This window comes from Pezoporus occidentalis, unplaced genomic scaffold (assembly GCF_034315485.1).
Source record: "Pezoporus occidentalis ecotype Australia unplaced genomic scaffold, CSIRO_AGI_Poc_V1 ctg2, whole genome shotgun sequence".
In the NCBI taxonomy this organism is placed as follows: Eukaryota; Metazoa; Chordata; class Aves; order Psittaciformes; family Psittacidae; genus Pezoporus; species Pezoporus occidentalis.
In genome coordinates, this window is record NW_026913855.1 from 17673110 (window position 1) to 17696932 (window position 23823).

Sequence of the window (23823 nt, forward strand, 5' to 3'; positions counted from 1 at the left end):
ACTGTTATTAGATATCCTGTCTGGTTTCTGCATATTTAAATTCTTTCTGAGAGAGGTGAAACTTAAGCACTTAGAAATCCCAGGGGAATAATCCCAGAAATGATGACATATTCCACTTCTTGAAGAAATTTCAATACCCAAGTTGCATTCTGTGTGCTTACACTTAATTATACTTGGATGCAGGATAGATAGTCATTTTCTGTCTTACAAATATGTGCAGCCAATTAGTCTTATAGATCATGAATACCCCGTGGCCTAACTCATTAAATGGAATTTTTCTGTTGTTATGGCAAAAGAGTCTGCAAATAGCTGAATATTGTCTTTCTCTGTAAGTCCAGCCTTGGCCAAGGCTACAAATTGAGTAACCGTGAGCAATTACTGGTTTTACCTGTACTCCTTGCAGTATGCCATCTTGGTCTTGTGTATGTGTGTGTGTATGTATGTATGTATTGTAAATTGGTATAGGATGTTTGGCTCCTCTGCATTCCTGGTACTCAGTTTTAATGCCATGGTTTTGATGCTGTGTGCCAAATTTAGTCTTCCTGGTTTCCTCCCATTCCTGAGAAATTCTGAGCCCAGAGAAGCTCTGTCTGGCCCACTGAGACATGGAGACCTGAACTGGTTTTGCTCATGAAATCAAAGATAAGAAGAACTGGCAATGTGTTCCTGAAGAAACCACTTTATATCAAATGATCAAACACAGGTGTTCCTTTCTTCTTGCCTCTGATTTATTTTTTTTTAATTTTTTTGCATATCATACTTGCCATTCTGTCATCTGAAAGTACGAAGATAATACACGTAGCTTAAACTACCTCACAGGCAGGATTCATAGAGACAGTAAAGGCAGAGCGTTATGACCAGAGACAACCAGGGAATCACAAAACAATTGTGAAATGAGTTACAGACCCAGTATTGCTTTGATTAGGTTTTGCTAAGTTATAGTATCCATAAATAATGAATACAAGATGAGGACATGACTTGGTGATTGGCCTTGGTGCTTTTCAGTGGTAGCATGTTTCCCTGGGGATGCATGTTTCCTGTCTAACATTTCATCCTCCTCTTTTTCTTAATATTGTGTGACATCTGAGACTTTGGTCCTGTAGTGCTATAGCAGATACTGGGTTATGATTTTAAATGCTATGGACTCAAATATCATAGAAACAAACAAACAAAAGTCCTTCTCTCCATTCAGGGAAATGTTCCCTGTAATCTTATTACTGGCATTATCTCCAGTGCTTTCTTGACATGTATTTGCAAAACTCCTTTGGGGATTTGAATTGACTGTTTTCTTGAAAGAAAAAGCACACCTTACTGTTCAGAGGAATGGCAAATGGCTACAGAGAGCGGGCTGGTCACTGTCTGCCCTGCTCTCCAGGGTTTATTTTGGGAGTGCTTCAGGTACATGGAGAGGAAGGCAAGAGATATTCCATGAAGTCTTTCTGGCAAGTGGAGAGTTATATATGGGGACGTGTATATATATATGCATATGTACACACAACAGAGTTGTGATATTGCTGTTCTTATTTCCTCGTGGATTTTTTTCTGCCATTGACTCTTAGAGAAAATCCTGATCTTTCACTTTTACTGCTTGTACCTTAAAGAATCAAATCATCTTGCATCTTCTTGCTCCTTCACATGGCCTTTATAATGGAGGTCCTAAAACTTTACATAACAGCTGCCCCTAGGATGACATGGAAGTATTTTATGGAAGGGGGAGAGTCTTGAATGCAGCTCAGAGATATTAAAAGTTTGGAGTAAAATGTGAAATCTTTTTTGATTCTTAAAATAGCAATAAAAGCATGGAGTAAATTTAACTTGCTGGACAGTTGTAACTTGCAGAATGCATTTGTCAAATAGTTTCAAAATAATCCAGGGCACATTTATATGTAAAAAAAAAAAAAAAAAAAAAGTAGAGCTGGGCTCAAACTAAAAATGTTAGCTAAATGTCCTCCCTCCTAGGTTTGCAGAAGTTAAGCTATAAACACGATTACAAATCTCAGTAACAGGTAAATTCAGGTGTTGTGTGGGGAATCTTGAACTTCAGGGGAAGTCAGATTTTGGTTTGTATCGACTCAGCACCTAAATGCGACTGATTTGTCTTGGCTCTCCGGCATAACTAATTGTAAAACTGGTGCTTCCTTTAAACTGTTTCAGTGCATTTGAAAGTTTGGAGGTATCATTGAAACGCTGGGCTTTTTAGCCGAGTATTTAGTTGGCCTTTAATATGCAGTGTCTATGAGTTGTTCAAAACTCTTCTTCACTGAGTCTTTGTAATGTGCAGTTTTGACTCTGCTGTCATGGAAATCAATGTGTTCTCCTGAGTACAGCTTACTGAAATCACCAAGAAGGTATAAAGAGATGCCCTATCATTGTAAAGAGCAAGCGTGGCTTAAAAAAAAAGGGGGGGCAAATAGATGAGCATGATGGCATCTAGAAGTTGTGCAGTGTGCTAATGCTCCCTCTGTCTCTCAGGTGCTGCTAGTAGTTTTCTTTGTTGGAAGGGTGGAGGGATAGATGGAATGGGGCAGACAGTGATGTTACCCTTTTTGTGATTGATTGCAAAATTTTGTGCTGGTGGGTTGTTTGTTGTGGTTTTGTTTTTTTTTTTCATGGACTCTGTGAATATCTGATATTTTTATTTGTTCTTGTGTTAATCAGTTAAAATCAGTTTATATTTCTGGAATACCATTTAACTGGAATTTTGTGTTAAGCCATTACAGTACCACAGTTCTAGCCCTCAATCCTGACTTCTAACCCTGTCATTTTTAGACAGTTTGAACTAGGGCTTTCTCTGCCCTGTCTTCTTGCTGACAGAATTTCTTCACAGCATTGGATTATTTCTGCTAAGACTGTTTGTAGTTGCAGCTCTCTTCTGAGTGTAATTTGTTATTTTTATTTTCTGAGTCATCTCTCTCTCTTTTATTTTCCAGGTTGGTGAGAGGCAGAGAGTTCTGGTAACAGAAGAATCCTTTGATTCCAATTACTATGTTGCTCACAATCCTTTCTATGAGCAGGTACAGTTAAATAAACAAAGTAACATTTTTCTGTTTTATCTTTGCTTTCTGATAATCTCAACACCGTGTGGCACAGTGAAAGCAAAAATAAAAAAATAAAGAAATAAGAAACATTTTGCAGGCAACATTCTTCCAGAAACAATTTCTTGATGTGAGTTCAAGACTTGTTTATGGGATATGCAGTCATTTTCATTTCTGTGTCTCCAAAGCATTGTTTTCTGAATAGTTGAATCTTGATAATTTCTATACATCTTTCAGAAAATTGTTTCAGGCAATGCAATTTGGAAAAAAAAATCCAAAATAAAATAATTCAAACAGTAGGAAGGGTCAGAAACTTTTGTCGGGATTAACACTTCAACCTGATACATCGCATTTCATTTTATGTACTTTCTGTAATGAATTCTTTCCACACAGAAACATTATCTGTGAGCTAGGAAGGAAGTACAGCATCTAGTCCACAAAATCATTATTTTTGCTCAAAAGCAGATGACTTGCTGAAAATCAGTAAAATCAACTTCTGAATCATCATGATTTCATTCTGGTTTGCCTTTGGCTTCTCCTTCATTTTCTTGCACTGAGCTCTCTACAGTTTGCTCTCATTACCTTTATGTTATTCAGTTGTCTGAACCTGGAGAGGCTACTGATCCTGGCTGTACTTAAATAGTCACTAATAGTGCTTTCTTCTGGCTCAGGGTTACATTACAGCATTTATTTATTTATTTTTGCTTGGTTTTGGTTAGTAGGAAGTAACATTCCTGCTCATGAAATATCTGCTTCTTTTAGGTATCTGGGTTACTATTTTTTCCTCTTTTTCTTTTTTTTTCTTTTTTTTTTTTTTTGAAATCTCTTTGTTGTTGTACTTAATCTCTAACCACTGTCTAAACCTTATGTATTGCTGTTCCTTGCTTTTGTAGCTTATCAGTCATATTTGAGGAACATGGTTTTCCATATAGATATTAAAAAGAAATTGCTTGGTTTATGAAAGTTTCATTAATTAAAGAGAAAGCAGTATGTGAAAAAGAAGGTGTTTTATGAGGTGTTTGTACAGCACCTAATACCACTCCTGGTTGGGACTGGAAATACACGAAATACAAATGGTAACATAGGGAGTAATTTTAAATTTTATTATGGACTACATACTTTCCATTTTTAAAATGTATGTCTTTTCCCTAAAATCTTGTGTGGCATGTTTGACTAGGATAATATCCTACTGTTTGTCCAGGTAAGTACAAGACTTGGTGCTATTTACTTAACTTTAATAGCAGTGAATTTGATGATAGTAAATTGAAAACCACTCTTGAGTCACTAGATATTGTATTACAGTTTGGAAGCTGGAGCTCAGAGACCTGGTGTAATGTTCTGTTAACTCAAATAGTTATCAGACCTATTCTCTCTTCACTGACCTCATCTATATTAAAAGAGTTTGCTATTAAAGCTACATCAATAGACCTACACTGACAGATTTCTTGGTAGAACTAGAGCTTACATTTGTGGAGGCTCTTTTTTTAGAGCCTTTTTATGCCACTTGTTCTTCCAGCAAAAAATGTTCCTCTTGTATGTTGGGGTCTTTCTTTCTTAACACAGACGATTTAGAAACATCTGTTACGTTGTGTCTTTTTTGTGAAGTTCCTATGGGACTGTCTGATCTTAGGGCATATTCAGGAAAGGGTGGCACTAGTTGCTAACCACTCATCCATTTTTACAGGCTTTCATTGTCAGTCATGCATCTCAGCTTCAAAGGATCTGCACAATCAAAATAAGGCCTTGTGCAAACAGAAACTAGGGCATAATTTCTGTCCCAAAGCATCTGCATACTCAAAAACTTTTAATTTTTTTTTTAAAAGCTGACCTGACACTGCACAGATCTTGAAGAACACAAGCTGGAGATGTTACTGGTCCAGTGTGTGGTCAGGGGCTATCGTGTATGCTGGTAACTAAATTTTTGAAGTGTTAGGATTTGCTCTGATGTTTATAAAATACCTGTTTTCTGAGTGGAAGCTGGAGACACTGATGTTCTTTGTGGCATTTAGTAACTATGTCTTTATCTTTATTTGAAAGGTTCTTGTACCAAAGGATCCTTTGTTAATGGGTAAAATGGTAGAAGTGAATATTTATGAAGCTGGGAAACATTTCATGAAGGGGCAACCAGTGTCAGATGCCAGAGTTTACACTGCATCCATCACTAGGCCGTTAGCAAAAGGAGAAGTTTCTGGTTTAACAGGGGTGAGTAAAAGACATTTTCTGCTTTAATACACTAGTAAACCAGCAGCTGTTCAAGCATAATGATTCCATGCTATGTATCTGTTATCATTTTATAGTTCCCCTCTTATATATGCATGAAGCTTTAATCTTTACTGACAGATTGAAATCTGAATTTAAAAGATGTTTTTGCTGATGCTCCTAGCTTTACTTTGCTGACTCTAAAGGCAATAATACACTTGTTTCTTGTTCCAGGGTGCAATAGCTTAGTAGAACTGAAAAGATTTAACATCAGTGATTATATAATTCAATGTATTTTAGTTCTAGTTTAGTGGAAGGATGAATTGGTTTATTTTGCTTTACAAAGCTGTTTCTGAAAAATGTGCATTGGCTACAAGCTGTTAGAACAGATCAAAATTGGATTCAGAGGTTCAAAATTAACTGATGAGTGGAGGTAAGGGATATTTACAATATATTTTGGAAAAATGTCAACATCTGATTTAAAGAAAATGAAACTCCCTTAAAAAGAGATCTGATCCTTATTTTACACCTCAGTAGATATGGCTGTTAGCCAAGTATTCTTATGCATTTCATGGAGCTCTAGTTGTAAAAACTGATGGAGTGTGAAATGAAAATGTGTATCACATTTCTAAGCATCATTTGATGTCCTTTCTCCTGCACTGTTAGGATCTCCAAAAATATGTAGCAATAATTTAGCACATGGAAGAAGCATAATTGACAGTTTAGCAACCACCTTGCTGCTATTACAGTAAATTGTTGACAAGTATTAAAGTATATATGCATCCTTGTTAAAGTTCAAAGTAGTCATATTTAAAAGAAACAATCAAGGCATACCTTATGTGACTAGTGTTAAGCTAAGCTACTTGGTCTCTTGAATAAGCCTGGCTATGGAAACACAGAACAACAATAATGCACCTACTGTAATGTGTTTGGCAGGTCATGAAACTTAAGCACAAACACATTGCTAAACTCTCGTTTGAATACTGTCTGTGTGCCTGTGTATAATGGCCTGATAAGGGTCCATAAGAGGGGAAAAAACAGCCAAAACCCTCAAATTGCCTGGTTGGACTATGTAGCTATTTAAACACAGATGATTTTTTCATCAGAATGTGGGGTTTTTTTTAATAATCTGCTGGAACAGACCCAAGTCTGTCATTAAGTTGAGTGTGTGCTGCCAGAAGCTTGTAGCATGGGAACAAGCAAGCAGACTGTTGACTGAAATTTTGTATGTTAAAAATGAGAGATGAAATTATTAAAATTGAGGATACTGGTAACTGCCATAAGAACTTACTGGGATGTATAGACCTACTTCTGCCCTTTGAGTGTAGGTAAGAACAAGTACCTGGAATGCTCAAGTAAATGGCTACAGAAAGTGAATAATAAGGCAAATTGCTTTTCATTACTTTTGTGGCTGCTAGTGCTCCCTCAAAGGAGTATCCTATTTGTGTTTGGTCTACTGGGCATGTTGCAAACTTTTACTTTCTGGGGAAAAAAAAAAAAGAAATCTCAATATTTCAGTAAATGGGACATCTTTTGTATGTGGAAGCTACAGCTGAAAGCTTTTAATCATGCTTGGCCAATACATAATCTGTAGAACATGAGCTGAAAGTATTAGTGAGAAGTTCGTCCTGACAAATCATCCGTGGCAAGTCAGGAGCTTTCTTAAGTCACTGTAGGTTTTTGGCTGGCTGAAAGATGCTCTTTAAGGAGTTCTGTATGATTGGACCGCTGGGAAACATTTCCTGGTAGGTGTGCTCTAGACATGTAATTATAACCTACGATGCTTATGAGCAAGATAGAAGGGTGACATATGTCATATGACCTTTTATATAGCTTGTTATGTGTGCAGATGGCATGTTGGGGAAAGAAGGAGGAGGCAACTCAGAACATATGTATTCAGATACTCCCTTAAAAGTAGCAAAAGATCTTGAATCTTCAACAAGCTTCCAAGTGCCTCCACCAGGTTTTCAGAGAGGCAGCATGCAAAACTGAAACCTTGGATAACGTTTTTAAGTAATCAAAATGTATAATGTTACCTAACATAGGTTATAAAAGCAAAAAATTGAAACACATGTGGACCTTTCACTTTCTGCTTCCCACTGTGCTCACAAATAAGCAAGAATTAGGGTCTGCTTTACATTCCCTGGCTTGAAAGGATGGGTAGCCAGCTGGCTCTTTTAAGAGCAGGTATGTTTCTGTTGGATGTCCCTTGAGGAGAAGCTCTTTTAGCGCAGCAACCAGCATGCTATATGTCGCAAGCTGTCTGAAGTGCCCGTGAAGTTTCTAAGGGCCTTCTGGTCTCACATGGTCAGTAATACAACTTCCTCTTAACTTGTTTATGTTTGCTGGTTCATGATGAGGGCTAGTTCAGAGAAATACATGAATTTAAATGTAGAGAGATGTAATCTACATCAAAGGAATGGGATAATGGGCTATACTGCAGTAAAACACATGCTTCAGTCCATTCCCATTCAACCAAGCATTTGGTTCTTTTCTAATGACCATGTATATTACAGGGGCTGCAGTGCACACATTACAGTCCAGCATGTTGCACAAGTACTATGAAGAAGAGGAATAGATTGCTGAGTCAGAGCTGTAATGTGGTCGTAGACAATCTGTAGGAGTTAAAAAGATGCTATTTCTGTAGTCTATCCTGGGCATCGCTTGCTATCGTTAACAGTGTTTTCATTAGCTTGCATAGGGCACAGTGAAAGATGTTTCAAAAAGCATCACAGCTGTACTTCTCTGTAATGAGGAATGATCAGAGAAAGGGTGAAAGCTTTCACAAACTGTACAGTTTTTGAGGAAACTAATTATATGACTTTAAAAAAAATAAAAAATTGAGAACACCACAATGTGAGGATGTCAAAGCAAGCCACAAACCCATCCTAAGCAAGGAGAAACTTCCGTAGATGCTGTGGTGAGGAATACCTCAAAAGGACCAGAGCTCTTTCTCAGCTACTACATGCCCCTCAGTAATTTTTTTCATGACAACATGGTGTGCCTGAAGGAACAATTGTAGGCCTTAATTATTTTTTTTTTCTTTTTTTTAACCCTTTTGATGGCATGATTGGGGCAACAAATTCATCCAAAGAAATACAAGAAGCAGGTCACCAACTGGAATCAGCAGATTGGGCTGGGAAAGAGGGAATGCAAAATATCACACAAAGGACAATCTACATACTCCATAAAATATTCACACATTGTATATCTGTGCCAAATAAAGATGAGACAAATACTGATAGAATTAATTCAGGATATTTTTATCATGCTCTTGTCACTTCAGCATTTTGAAATTCAGTAAAGCAATTTAATATGTCTGCCATGTTCTTAAGCACTCTGTTAAATTAGTCTTTGAGATTCTGAAAGTGGGCTTGCAACACGTGTATTACTGAGTGCATTATCACTGGATAATAAACATTTTTGAAAAGTCAGCAGTGCATGTTAATGATCTGAATGTAATTTAATATTTTAATTTTTATGCATTTTAGCCATGTTTAGGGATCTTGACAGTTTCCCAGCAGCATAAAGTATAATACCTAATAAATAAGTCCTGTTTACAGAAAAATGTTTGCCCAAACCTAATTGCTGAAAAAAGAAAGAATCTGCAAGAATATGATCTCTTGTTAGAAATGGAAATAGAGTAGGTTCTGTAATCCAAAAATAATTCCTGTTGTTTACATATGCTCTGTGACTAGGGGGAAAAAATATTGCAAGATGAGAAATACATGAAGAAGAGACCAAAGGACTAGGCAATAAAAATAAAAGGCTGGCTACCTGCCAGAATTGTAATGCATTGCCAGAATCAAAGCCCTGAAAGTCGGAGGGCCTTTGGTGGGAAATTTTAATCAGATGGAAAATTAAGGCAAGAAAAAGAATTAACAGGCTATTTATATAGTCATTATTATTTTTTGTTCGTAATTCCTGTTTCTATAATGCATCTATGACTGACTTGCTTTTTAAATAAATACAGGCACATCTTTATTATCTGTTTTCTGTTGGTTTATGTGATAGCATTCTTTATGTCTAATGCTTCCCCTGCAAATAACTCCTGCTGACGTTCGCCATTTGCAGTATCTCCTTTGTGAGTCTGGGATCTTGGTGCACATTTCTATGGCTCCCAAGCCATGGTAATATCCACAGCTGGCTTGTTAAACTAATAGCTGTTCAAGCCATTAGGACCTTCTGAGGAAATGAGGAGTGAGCCACTGATTTTGAGTTAGCAAGCAATTCTTGGTCAGTCTGCTTGTGCCCTTTTTAATCTTCATCCTGCCTTCATTTTTATTATTTTTTTGCAGTAGGTTATTGTAATTTGGGATGCTACAGAGGAAGCTTTATGTTCCTGGTTGCCCAGTTAGCAACAAGTATTTTCTAGTTACATTAGTGAAAGATGACCTCTAAACATTGCCCAGCCTTTTTTCTGATGTTAGGAAACAGGAAAGATGCATATATCAAATACGTCTTTATAGCCTGCCAGAAAAAACAATCAACAAAGCATAGCTTGAGGGAAACTCTCTGATCTCAGGTAGAAAGGGTGCTTCACTTGCAGGCAAAATAAAATGGAGAAGGGGGAAGAAAGTATATTCTGCTGGAACAGAAATAAAAGAAATGATACCAGAATTGAGATCTGTGTGTTGGAAACTTCCTTCAAGAACTTGGAAGGAAATGTGGAATATGTGCATAAAGCTGAAGTGATTATTAAGCGCATTTTTTACATATGCTGGAGTTTCAAAGTGGTAGAAAAGTTGGTTCCTGAACAGGAACTACAGATCAGAGATTTAGGGGAAAAAAAGAGAATGAGGAAGCAAATTTTTGCAAGGAGAGGAATCTTTCATAAAATTACAGAAACTATAGAAAGTTTGAGATATGCTAATGAAAGGCTGGCATTTCCAACGAAGAAAGATAAAGTAAAATAAAACACACCTTTTGCCTCTCTTGGAAAGGTACTTTGCAAAGGGATCTTTGTATTACGATGTCCAACAAGGAGCAATTTGAGAAATATGCGGGAAGTTTCTATTTAAGATAAACATACTGCCAAGAAAAAAAAAGGAACATTTTCCATGTAAAATAGCTTTCAGGTAATATATCTTGAAAATATGGTGCACTATTTAGTGCATTTTGTGCTCTTGAATGCTTAGGAACATACCTTTTGTTGGTTCAGTAGCTCTCCCTTTTTCTCTGAAACAACTGATAGTCATATGAGGCATGCAAGTAGTTAGTGCTTTTGCATTTATTAATCTGTTTTATTTAATGTATTACTCCTGTTCCCTGCTGGTTGTAAATAGAGGTCATAAAAGATGGTGTTAAATCCTTCTTAATTAATTTTTTTTTCTTATGTTTTCTTCAGTTATTTCACTAAGGTCATTGTAAAGTTAGCATAAGAAAAGAAAAATATCCTTTCTAAGAGTGGAGCTCAATGCCAGCTATTGATATTTTTTTAAAAGGACCTTTAAAAGTCTCATTTTTCCCTGAAAAAAAAATGGCAAAAATTTGTAGTGTGCTGTTCCTTGTATGCTGATTTTCATGATCTACACATAATCTGCACACCATGTTGGCTTTGTCTGGGGATTTGAATTGATTTAAATTTTTCTTCTACTTGAAAGCCCAGCATTTCTCAGCTTAGAATCTGAAATTCAGGGTGAATTCTTTCCTATGGGCAGAATAGATTCTTCACTGGATTGACTCACATGTAGTGGTTGGGAAATTTTGATCAGTGCTGGTCTTTAGGAACACGCTTAGCAAATACCTGTGAGAGAAATGCTTGAGATGTGGGTCATCCACCATTCATCATGGGTCATAGTATGGGCCAGGTGACCTCTTAAGCTTGTTTCCAGCCTTATCTTCTGTAATTATATGAACATTTTAATTTAGCCAACTGATGACTAGCAACCTGGAATAAAGGTAGTTAATTGATCCAAAACATTTATCTACACTACATAGAGATGTTAAAATACATAGTGATGATTTAAAGCAGCAAACTGAAGAGCCAGCATAAGACCTTCACCAGGTAGTTTTATCCTGAAGGTTTTAATTTAATGGGCATGTTGTCTTTCTGCCCATCCCTCTGGCAGGGCTGAATTTCAACTCCAGAGATCAAAGCTCAGCTGAAACAACGCATATTACATAGCACCTTTTAAACAAATGTTCTCTTAAGTCCATTTCAGGTGAAAAGATCTGAACTTTAGTTTATTTACTTTTTAATTTCCTCAACAGACAGTGTTATTTGGCTGAATGTCATTGTCTAATCACTTTAAATTACATAATTATCTTAATCCTGTGCAGTGCATGCAGCAAATGGAAATAGAAAGGACTGGGATGATTCAACTGTAAGTCATTTTGTGGAGAATAAGAGACAGTTAAACACAAATGTTCTACCCCTCCTGCCTCCAGAGGTAAAACTCCAAGTGCTAAAATAGTTCTGCCATTTTTGTGTATTATTTCTAGTACTTGACCTGCTGATACTGCACTGTGGGATGAGTGCGTGGGTTCTGCTCTCCCTTGGCATAGGGATAAATTGGAAGTGTGTAGCCATGGTAATATTAGCTACTTGACACTCCCTGTCATATTTAGGAATTCCTTTTAAAGTATTTTTTTCTTTTCAATCAAAACTTTAACAAACGGACTCTTTGGAAAGAATCAAAAGGCATTTGGTTTTAGTAAGGCTTTATTATTTAATGTATCATGTTATAAATTCAGTAAGTTTTAATTGGCTTTCAGGGGAAAAAAATGCAACAGCCACAACTTTTCTTATTTTTTTCTGTAGTTTTGGAGGTTGTCAATTTCCAACTTACTGTGCCAGCAAAAGTCATTATAGGTTTGACTTTTATACCTCTCCAGCAGAGTTTAATGCAAAGGTAGGTGAAGGATATTCAGCCCATGTATACATTGTAGCTTTGCTTGTAGTATTTAGTCATCCCTTTTTATTACTACTCTTTAGGTAACTAAAAAGCTCACGTAGGCAGTATTGTTCTCTACATTCCTTTCCTCTCCTGCTTTCCCTGCAAGCAAACACATGGAGTCATAAGATATTTATGTCTTGGATAAATGATTTTTCTACCTTTCCTCGTCTATCGAAGCTGTAACTGTAGTAGTCTTTCTACATGAATACTTGAACAGGACAGCATGAAAAAGGCATGTGAAGCTCATGCGGGGAAACAGAGGTTTAGAAAGGTGTACAGCTTTCCTTGTCTCCAAATGAAAGGTCAGTAGGAGGTTTGATTTTACTCATACAAGGTATTGGAATGTTGAACTTCTACCTCTTAGAAACGTATTTCTTGCCAAAACCATTGAAGTAAGAAGGTTCATTGGCTTTGAGATGTGTTGAAGGCAAATAAAAATTACAGACATAAGATTAAGCTACTTTCTAACTTTAAAATGTTTAAAAAATTTATCTCATTTCAAAAAACATAACCATGTAAAAGGCAAATTAGGATGTTCTGTATCCTTTAATATTATTGCATGTTCTAAAATGTTATTAGATTCTCAGTAAGTTAATGGTTCTGTAATAGACTATCAGCCCTTCTGTTCTTGTTGATTCTCCTTATGATAATTTACTAAGCTATATATAAATTTAGCAATTTTTCTTTTTTAATTCTGAAAAATCTATTAAAACAGTGTTGAATTGAATTAGCGATATTAGGATTATTCACGAGCCATAGTAGAATATCAAGATCCATTCATAATCATACTTTCCCACTCAGATTTTGATATTTGGACAGTGATTTATGTTTGGTTTTAATATACTTGTCAGTAATACTAGATTAAAGATTTTTATTTGGTGTCAAATGTAATAAAAAGAGGAAAAGGCTTTTTAGTGTAAGAAAGAAACTATTTTTAAGCTTTTATCAGTATTCAGTTATATTTTGTGTATGAAGATGTCCACATAATAAAAATTCAAAGCCAAATTTACAGTGGCTATATCTTTAACTGAAATTAAATTACAGTTGAGTAATAGGAATGAAATTGTATTTGGTGGCTTCACTGGAGAAGACATATCTTAAAATATCCAAATGCCATACTTCAGTGAAGTGGGTGTGAAATTCAGAGCCTTAAGTTAAGTTTACCAAGGACATACTCCTAACTGCACTAGATTATCCAAAGAACTTACTGTGTCCCTGTTGAATATACTAAAATCACAGTATCCTTAAAGACAGAAAGTTGTGGTATCTAAGCAAGCTTAATGAGCAAATGCTTCCTCAAAGGTGTTATACAATAACTATTTAGACAGGCTGTATTCTGTAACAAGTTTAACATTCACTCTAGATCCTTTGTCATGTAATCAGATCAAAGTCTTGATCATGCCAGTAGCCATTAAAGCATGTTGTTGCAGATTTATTGGACCAAGCAACAGAAATAAACCCTTGCCCTCCTACTACAGTCTCTCCAATCTAAGTCATTGTTTGGGTTTTTAAGGGAATCCTCTCAAACTACAAAAGGAATAATTGCTTTAAAAGTTTATATTCTTCCTCTAAGAAACATGGCATATGAAGGTTTTCATGAGACCTGACTGTTAAATTTATATGACTTTAGGTTCAGTTCCGATTTATAACAAGTTCCAAAGCAAGCTGTTCCCGTAGGCTTTATCAAAGATCATTAAATAAAAGAAACATTTAGAAAAATAACTAATTACTTAAGCACTTCATTAAAGCTGTTCAAAGACAGCTTTACCTGTGGTTAGTGTACAGTACACTGATCTTGATAACCTTCATCTGACTACTTCTCAGTTTGTATTTGAATTACTTGAAGGATTCCCCCACCTCTAATTTATTATAGCAGATGTTAGACCTTTTCCTAAAGTTGCAGAAAAATTTTCTGCTGACTTATTCCAGTGCCAGGCTATGTCACTTATACTACCTAAAATCTAGAAAATACAACTGGATTTGATGTAATTGTCCTATCCAGCATTGGGAAGGAGGAATATTGCACTGGAAGATGTGGTCAGTATAGCATGAGAGGTTGTGGTGGTGTGATTAGTGTAGATAGCCCAAATCCCATATACATTCCCAATAAAGTAAAATTAGCTCTACGTCTGTTTGCATAGTCCGTTAGGTATTACACCTTTCTTTTTACTCAGAACACGTTCCAAAACTTGTTCTTCATTTTCACTGGAGGTTTGTTCTAAGCAGATTCACAGGTGTGCATCAGAAGCAGTTCATGTTTTGAGGTTCCAAAAGAGTCAGAGGGCTTCAAGCACAGTTTACCTGTGTTTGAAACTCAAGCCCACAGGATCTTAAAATTTCAGAATATTTACCTTCATTTCTTTTACTGGAGTCAGGACCATAACTCAGTGGTTAATATTTGGTGTAAAATGGAATTATGATCTTGGGAAAACTAGGTCAAATTTCTTCCATCCTAGATGCTATAAAAACCTGAGACTTTGGAATTATGGTGAGAAAGATGTGTACTTCAGTGGTGCTTCACCTTTTAATTGTTGAGGTCACACAAGCGCTATCATGAAGCCATTTTTAATTAGGATACACTGGTGTAAAGTCAAAATCAAAGATGAGATACATGGCTATCAAAGCCATCAAGAAATACAAGAAATAATGTGGATTTTTCTAACTTTATTGCGGAGAATGGCTGACAAATCATTTGTAAAATAAAAATATAAATTTAAAAAATTTTCTCTGATAAACATTTCTTAAAAGAAATAGGCATTTATAGTTGTTCTAGGTGATGACAACCACACAGGATAATAAAGGGCCTTAAGGCAAACCATTTTGACCTGTGTAGCTCATTATTCCATAAGAAAACAGTTATTTTCTGTCTTCTGGCCCAATGTTAGTCAACAAATACTGTAATGAGAGTTGGTGTTGCTGTGTTATCAATGTCTTCTCTCTGACACTTTTCGTTTTGCCTTTTTACCTGGCCTTACTGGTAGAAACGCTCTTCTGTGGGACTTGGCCTGAAAAGAAGCCCTCTTCACAGATGCATGAGCATGTTGTCTTTATACTAGTCTCTCTGGTTGGGACAGCCTGCAGCTGCCAGAAGAGTTCACTTGCCTCACTATCTACTATCCAATACCCTCTATTCCAGTGGCTGCCAGGTCAATGCCATACACGTTGGGAGCATACGTGATGTGTGGAGAAGGAGAGCTAATAGCTATTAATCACAAGTTGAATTTATGTCTGTTTCTGTGATAGGCAAGACATGGTAGTGTAAGGTTCCTAGTAGACTCATGTGGCCTCTCAAAAAGGATTGACCACCTATGTACTACAACAGAAGATGGATGTGTGATTGACATATAGCGAAAGGAATGAAACCTGACTGGCTGGAGACCAGATGTCAGATGCAAAATAAAAAGCAGAAGCCCCATGGAAATTAGTTTTCTTTAGTCTTAGTATAACCATGGGGTCCTTGAAACAGTATTATATGAGAAAATCATTCACTAAATGTTAGCTTTCAAATTGATGGGTTCTTCTTCATGGGTATATAGATGTGTATGTGTATATGTCCTGGGTTCAGCAGTAGCAGTCATTTTTCCCCTTCTTGGTAGCTGGTGCAGTGCAGTGTTTTGACTTTCAGCTCGGGAACAGAGCTGATAACAAGGATGTTTTGGTTTGGCCAAGGACTTTGTGAGCCTCATGCTCTGCCAGGGAGGAGGGGGAGCCAGGAGGAAGCAGAGACAGGACACCTGACCCAAGGTAGCCAAAGAGGTATTCCATACCGCAGCACGTCATGCCCAGGATGTAACTGGGAGTGAGCCGGAAGGGCTGGGAGACTGCAGGGTTGGAGGAGGTATGGGTCAGAGCTTGGTCGGGCTGGGGGGCGAGTTATCGGTCGGCTGGTGGTGAGATGATGTATTCTCTTCCCTTGTTATTTCCTTTATCATTATTATCACTGGTGGTAGCAGTAGTGATCTGTGTTATACCTTAGTTACTAAACTGTTCTTATCTCAACCCGTGGGAGTTGCATTCTTTTCGATTCTCCTCTCCGTCCCTCCGGGAGCAGGGGGAGGGCAAGAAAGGGGGGGGGAAGTGAGCGAACGAATTACCTGAGTTTAAACCACGACAGTTCTTTTTGGCGCCCAACGTGGGGCACGAAGGGTTGAGATAACGACAGATCTGACCGGATTAATAGTCACTTGTCACAATGCTGATTTATTGGCTCTCAGAGTTGTTCTTGTTGATCTCACAGCTTCAGAATGTTGTAACTTACGTAGAGCCGGTATTTGCTGTGATAGTGTTTATCAAGTATGGGGCCTGGGCTAAGGTTCTTGTCTCACTGTGCTTTATGGCAATGGCTTGTAATACGGGCGGGCTCCAGCAGCAGGGCGGGACGGACGTGGCCGTGGACTTGTACCTGGCCGTCCGGCTGCTCTTCACCGTCCTGGCCCTCACCCTACTCTCCATCTTCGTGAGGCTGCGGGGAGCTGAGGGGGAGCGGCCCCGGGAGCCGGCGGCTGCTGAAGCGGCCCGGGAGAGCGGCCCCGGGGACCAAGCGGCGGCGGGAGCGGGGCCGGAGGCCGCGGGGGGACGGCTGCCGGTGGAGGAGGTCGGGGCGGTCGAGGAGCAGAAGGAAGCGGCTGCCGAGCAGCGGGAGAAGGCGGCGGAGGAGCCGAGCCCCGCGGAAGAGCCGAGCCTCGCGGAGGAGCCGAGCCCCGCGGCCGAGCCCAGCCCCGCGACGGCCGAGAGCATTCCCCGACAGCCGCCCGCCGAGCCCCAGGAGGATGCAGGAGACCAGGCAGCATTTCCCAGCAAGGCAGAGGAGGAAGAGCTGGACTCAGGAAAAGAGAAGCTGGCGGTGGGAGAGCCGGCAAGCACAGCAGCTACACCAGCCCCAGTGACAAGTACAGCAGCATCGTGTGAGAGTTCTGAAGGTTTTGAATGGCCTTTGGGTATCCTTGGGACCTGCCTGCTGATTGTGATGGGGATCAGCATGTTGGCACACACACAGAGTGTGTGCTACCCACAACCATTTTGTCTGATCTCAAAAGTTAAGCAGAGTCAGGTTTGGGTCTTGTCTGGGGTTAGACGACGATATGGGGGGACCAAGAGATTTTCCCCAAGGCTGGACAGTCATGAGTGGCAGGGTGTGTGGGACAGTATGGGCAACTATGTAGTCCACTGGGCCCCTCCAGTGCTTTGGAAGCGTCGGAGATGGAAGGCAGCTGTGTGGAGTCCCCAGCAACAAGCTGCAGAAACTGCTGAAGGGGACAGTGAATTATTTTAAGCCTGGTGGGCCCATGGCACTTCAGGCCATCAGAGCAGAGATGCAACACAGAGATGGACTCATGATCGAGGGGTGGACTTAGCAATGGACACTATTGCCCAGGTTATTCACGAGTGTGAACACTGCACACAGTCTCTCCTGCTCTGGAAGACTGTTACAAGAGATGGAGCCTGACATCATGGACCAGATGAACTCAGCAGCTTTATAGGGGACTGGTCCATGCACTAAGATAAGAGTGCACTGAGATAAGAGTGATGGTATATTGAAAATGTGGGATCTGAGCATGACGTGAATGGTATGGAATAAGGGGTGGATAATGTCCTGGGTTCAGCAGTAGCAGTCATTTTTCCCCTTCTTGGTAGCTGGTGCAGTGCAGTGTTTTGACTTTCAGCTCGGGAACAGAGCTGATAACAAGGATGTTTTGGTTTGGCCAAGGACTTTGTGAGCCTCATGCTCTGCCAGGGAGGAGGGGGAGCCAGGAGGAAGCAGAGACAGGACACCTGACCCAAGGTAGCCAAAGAGGTATTCCATACCGCAGCACGTCATGCCCAGGATGTAACTGGGAGTTAGCCGGAAGGGCTGGGAGACTGCAGGGTTGGAGGAGGTATGGGTCAGAGCTTGGTCGGGCTGGGGGGGCGAGTTATCGGTCGGCTGGTGGTGAGATGATGTATTCTCTTCCCTTGTTATTTCCTTTATCATTATTATCACTGGTGGTAGCAGTAGTGATTTGTGTTATACCTTAGTTACTAAACTGTTCTTATCTCAACCCGTGGGAGTTGCATTCTTTTCGATTCTCCTCTCCGTCCCTCCGGGAGCAGGGGGAGGGCAAGAAAGGGGGGGGGAAGTGAGCGAACGAATTACCTGAGTTTAAACCACGACAGTATATATACATATACACACATATTCTGTGGTAGAACTCGAACAAATGCTCTATTTTGGATTGGGGTGACTTGGAAATTTTTGTGAAAAAAACTTTTGATGGAACAGAGATGTGTAGTCAGTATATTTAAGCTCTTTTTGCCAAAACATCACATAGCTACAAAAACTACCTATGCATAATATTGACCAGATGGATTTCTGGTCCTCAAGAAAGCGTCTTGTTATCAGAACTAGAGGAGTTTTTATTAAATCTCGTCCTTGTTTTGACATGATTTCAAATGTGATTTTAAGTCGTTTCAGTCAGACTGTCTGTGCTTTATCTTATCCGTATGGGAACTATTTTGCAATTCTCACATGCAAAATCTCTGATAAGTGCAGATAACAATTATAATACAAAAAGGATGGCTGTGAATATCCATTTCTGACACAGATAGTTTTTTCTAAATACAAGAACTTTAATTTGATAAAATAATGGCACTAGTGCTTAGAATGACAGGAATTCTTTTCCTCTTTCAGCTGTTCAGCATGTATCTCTGTCCAAAGAAGCATTAGTTCATTATTTTTTCAGTGAGGAGTGCTTAAGATTCTGTAGCATAATCAGAATTTGTCACAGAACCACAGGGGAAAACCAGATGTGGAGCTCTTGATAGCTGGAAATGAATGACTTAGAGTTACACTTGGGAGAGTATCTTGTGTGATAAAAAAATTCTGTTAAGCTTTAATGTGGAGACATGAGGCATTTTAAAATCCAGAGTGATCGATTTGTTAAAAAATAGATTAAGCCCCACAGTTGTTATCCTGTGGGTTTGTGTTTCTCACCCCTATAGACACCTTTTATATGTTTGCCATTTTCAGGACATCTGTTTTATTTGTGTTTATCTCAGATTTTCTTAAATTCTATTCAGGAAAGCAGTGTATTTTAGTATTACCTATTTTTAGGAAAGATTTTACAGATTTCAGAGAAGTAGAGATGATTGAAATTCTTTTCAAAGATTGTGAACCTGTCATAAAACCCTAACCTTTTCCTGTAGGACAGGGCCTACAACTACTGTGTTCACCTAGAGAAAAAATTAATAAAACCCCCCAAAACAACAACAAAAAAACACCAAAGAAAGCAGTATTAAAATATTATGGGTTGTGTGGAATGTAAAGTGAAGTACTCTGAACTGGAAAAAAAAAAAACAAAACAGAATTTCAGTTCCTCTTTCCTATGTAAATGCCAACTGTATTATGTTTCAGCCTTTAATTACATGCTTATGCACTATTTTCACACACATACACATGCAGATTTGTTTCCTTCTGTGCACAGAGCTGAGACTTCATTTAGAATCAATTCATAGAATCATTTAGGTTGGGAAAAGACCTTTAAGATCATTAAGTCAAACTGTTAACCTCACACTGCCAAGTACACCACTAAGCTTTGCAAAGCATTCGACACTGTCCCACACGACATCCTTGTCTCTAAATTGGAGAGACATCAATTTGATGGATGGACCACTCGGTGGATAAAGAACTGGCTGGATGGCCGCATGCAAAGAATTGTGGTCAATGGTTCAATGTCCAGCTGGAGACCAGTAATGAGTGGTGTCCCTTAGGGATCGGTGTTGGGACCGGTCTTGTTTAACATCTTCGTCGCTGACATGGACAGCGGGATTGAGTGCGCCCTCAGCAAGTTTGCCGATGACACCAAGCTGTGTGGTTCGGTTGTTACGCTGGAGGGAAGGAATGCCATCCAGAGGGACCTCGACACGCTTGTGAGGTGGGCTGATGCCAACCTCATGAAGTTTAACCATGCCAAGTGCAAGGTCCTACACCTGGGTCGGAGCAATCCCAGGCACAGCTACAGGTTGGGCAGAGAAGAGATTCAGAGCAGTCCTGTGGAGAAGGACTTGGAGGTGTTGGTTGATGAGAAAATGAACATAAGCCAGCTTCAGTGTGTGCTCGCAGCCCAGAAAGCCAACCGTATCCTGGGCTGCATCAAAAGGAGCGTGACCAGCAGGTCGAAGGAGGTGATCCTGCCCCTCTACTCTGCTCTTGTGAGACCTCACCTGGAGTATTGTGTGCAGTTCTGGTGTCCTCAACATAAGAAGGGCATGGAACTGTTGGAACAAGGTCAGAGGAGGGCCACGAGGATGATCAGGGGACTGGAGCACCTCCTGTATGAAGACAGGCTGAGGAAGTTGGGGCTGTTCAGCCTGAAGAAGAGAAGGCTGCGTGGAGACCTCGTAGCAGCCTTCCAGTATCTGAAGGGGGCCTATAGGGATGCTGGAGAGGGACTCTTCATTAGGGACTGTAGTGACAGGACAAGGGGTAATGGGTTAAAACTTAAACAGGGGAAGTTTAGGTTGGATGTAAGAAAGAACTTCTTTACTGTAAGGGTGGTGAGGCACTGGAATAGGTTGCCCAGGGATGTTGTGAATGCTCCATCCCTGGCAGTGTTCAAGACCAGGTTGGATGAGGCCTTGGGTGATATGATTTAGCATAAGGTGTCCCTGCCCATGGATCTTAAGGTCCTTTCCAACCCTAACGATTCTATGATTCTATAAGCCATGTCCCCAAGTGATACGTCAGCACACCTTTTAAATACTTCCAGGGATGGTGACTCAACCACTTCCTCTTCCCTGGGCAGTCTGTTCCAATGCTTTAAAACCTGTTTGGTGAAGAAATTTTTCGTAACATCCAATTTAATAAACTGCTTTTAGATATTTTTCCTGTTCATTTTTTGTTGTGTAATAGCACTGTTATTTGCTACATGCTGTTTAAACTTCACTCTCAGGGGAAGTACTAATTTCTTTCTAACCTTTCCTATGAACCCCATGACTAATTTTCTGAGTGCTTCAGAAATAGTAATAATTTTATGTTTACATTATCCTCCTGAAATGCAGCTTTTGTCTTCCCATTTTGGAGATGAAGGCAAGACACATATTCAAAGTATCTGCTAGAAGGTTAGTCTAGTGAACAAGTCTGATAGTCGCCAGTTTAAAATGCTTGGAACTAGATACTTAACATTATTAAAATTCTCTAGCATGTGTTTAAGTTGCAGTGGTGACTGTTCAGCATATAAGAGAATTTAAGTCCAAGGTATGAAGTCTCAAAAAAAGGAAATTAGAACTTATTACTTCCTGGTTAATTCCAAAAGAACTAATTTTCTTTTCATGAGCTAACCCTAAGAATTGTTAGACACAACCTGATAGAGCACACCATGTAAAAACTTTGTGGGAGAAGACTGAGGTCTCAGCTGAGAATCAAATTACCAGTATTTGAGCATGATAGGGTGCAGGTTTGTGTTTATGCACTTCAGTCCTTTACAGACACAAAAGTTGGTTGTCTAGTCAGACCACCCCCTGAATGATACCAGTGCACTTCTGAGGGTAGATATTCATTACAGCCTGTAGATTGGATAGTTACTGTTCTTTGATGTCTTAGAGTGCCAGGGTGCTATCATGATTATCTAGCATAAAATACATAGCAAGCCAAGAAACGTTTTTCTCATGTAATCTTTATTGTGGAGAAGGGCTGACGAGCCATTTGTAAAGACTGGGGATACAGAGATTGTGTTAAAGCGGTTAGGCTTGCTAATCACGGAAAGTAACCATTGCTTGATGTTTCCATGAGAGAGTCCTCCATTAACTGCAGTTGAACTTGACTGAGTGTGAAATTAAAAAGGAGACTCAGATTTCAAGACACTCCCTTAGGTGCTCGTAAGTATGCTAACTGGCAGTGTGGGAGACCTCTTGAAACAACTAAGGATACTTAAAGGAAAAAGGCCATGACAGTATGAAAAGAAAACCTTTGTATTATCACTGAACCCACAAAGTTGGTCAAGATCAGTCACATTTTATTAAGTGTTAAATGTCAGTGAAAGCATTGAAATGCTCCTTTTTGCCAAGGTCTGATTCCAGCTGGAGTTGGTGAACATCTACAGTGCCAGGAACTCTTTAATACTGGGTGGAAAAGGCTGTGAAAATGCAAGACATTCTTAGGAACGTACATATTAAGGTATTGCCTAGCTTTAAGAAAATGTATTTAAAACTTAACAGAAAGAAAAAATTTAGAGGCTATGTTGGTGTCTGGTGCCAACTGGAATCTGAGACAGGAATTAGAGAGACCCGATTCCTGGCATGCATTAATTAAGGCACTGGAAACACTTTAATTTTTCTTTGTCTTTTTACCTGTAAAATGAGGGAGGCATATAGATTCCTACCTACTGGTATGGAATTTGAAACTCTGGAACATAGTATCACTCCTAAATATTTAAAAAGCTCATTTTATACCATGTTTATTATTGATGTTAGAGTGTAATGATGTTGCTGTATTGTTTGTCTCTGTGATTATTGTATAATAGGATGTTGAATTTCCCCTGGAACTTTCCATTTGTAATGCTTGGCTCTGTAAAAATAAATGAAAACACCATAGATTCAGGATTAAGACATATTCTAAGATATAGGGGCAGGACTTTCCCAAGGACATGTATATATATATATGTGTTCCTTCTACTTTGCTAAGTATGAAAAATCTTTTAAAGCTTTTTCCTGATTTTGAGGTAGAATGTCCCTTGATATATTTATTAAAGTTTTCTTTGCAAATAACAATGGTTAGAAAGGCTTTTAGTATTTTATGCCTTCTACCATTTGGGAGTACAGAATTCCCCTTACAGGTAGTATTTTAATGTATACTCAGAGAGTTCACTTCCATGTAAAAGCAGTATTATTCATTTCACTGTTGGTAGGAGAATATCATTCAGTTATATTGTTGGTTCTTGTGGCTTGCATATATGTTTTCAGATCTAGCTATTTATTTTACTGAGGTACTCTTTCTGATGGGAACCTTTTGTCTTTGCCTGTAGCTACTGTTGACCTCCATATAATTGTCATTGTTATTTCAAGATTTAAAAGGGAAGCAAAAAGGTGATGGTCTCTGAAAGCTTGGGCGATAAAAGAAGTGTCTCATATTTCATTTAATAATCTCATCTATAGAACAGTCTTGGAACCTTCACATACTGCTGGCACTTTGTCATTCTTTCATCATTCAACAAAATAATCTGGGAAAATTATTGTATTGTAAACACAACTTTAAAATACTTATATAAAAATAATCTTACTCATAGAATAGGTAGGGTTGGAAAAGACCTTAAGATCATCTAGTTCCAACCCCCTTGCCATGGGCAGGGACACCTCACAATAAACCATGTCACCCAAGGCTCTGTCCAACCTGGCCTTGAACGATGCCAGGGATGGAGCATTCACAGTTTCCCTGGGCAACCCATTCCAGTGCCTCACCAGCCTTACAGTAAAGAAGTTCCTCCTTATATCCAGTCTAAGCTTCCCCTGTTTAAGTTTTAACCCATTACCCCTCGTCCTGTCACTACAGTCCCTAATGAAGAGTCCCTCTCCAGCATCCCTATAGGCCCCCTTCAGATACTGGAAGGCTGCTATGAGGTCTCCAAGCAGCCTTCTCTTCTCCAGGCTGAACAGCCCCAACTTTCTCAGCCTGTCTTCATACAGGAGGTGCTCCAGTCCCCTGATCATCCTCATGGCCC

The 23823-nt window shown here is 39.2% G+C and overlaps 1 protein-coding gene across 3 annotated transcripts in view; it reads left to right on the top strand.

Annotated features, from left to right (window-relative positions):
- CDKAL1 (CDK5 regulatory subunit associated protein 1 like 1) overlaps positions 1-23823 on the top strand; it is a 392748-nt gene that overhangs the window by 359149 nt on the left and 9776 nt on the right. For all 3 annotated transcript variants that reach the window (XM_062618034.1, XM_062618036.1, XM_062618035.1), the window contains 2 exons: positions 2931-3014; positions 5073-5237. In XM_062618034.1, the coding sequence (XP_062474018.1) occupies positions 2931-3014; positions 5073-5237 (249 nt within the window). The remainder of the gene's footprint in view (positions 1-2930; positions 3015-5072; positions 5238-23823) is intronic.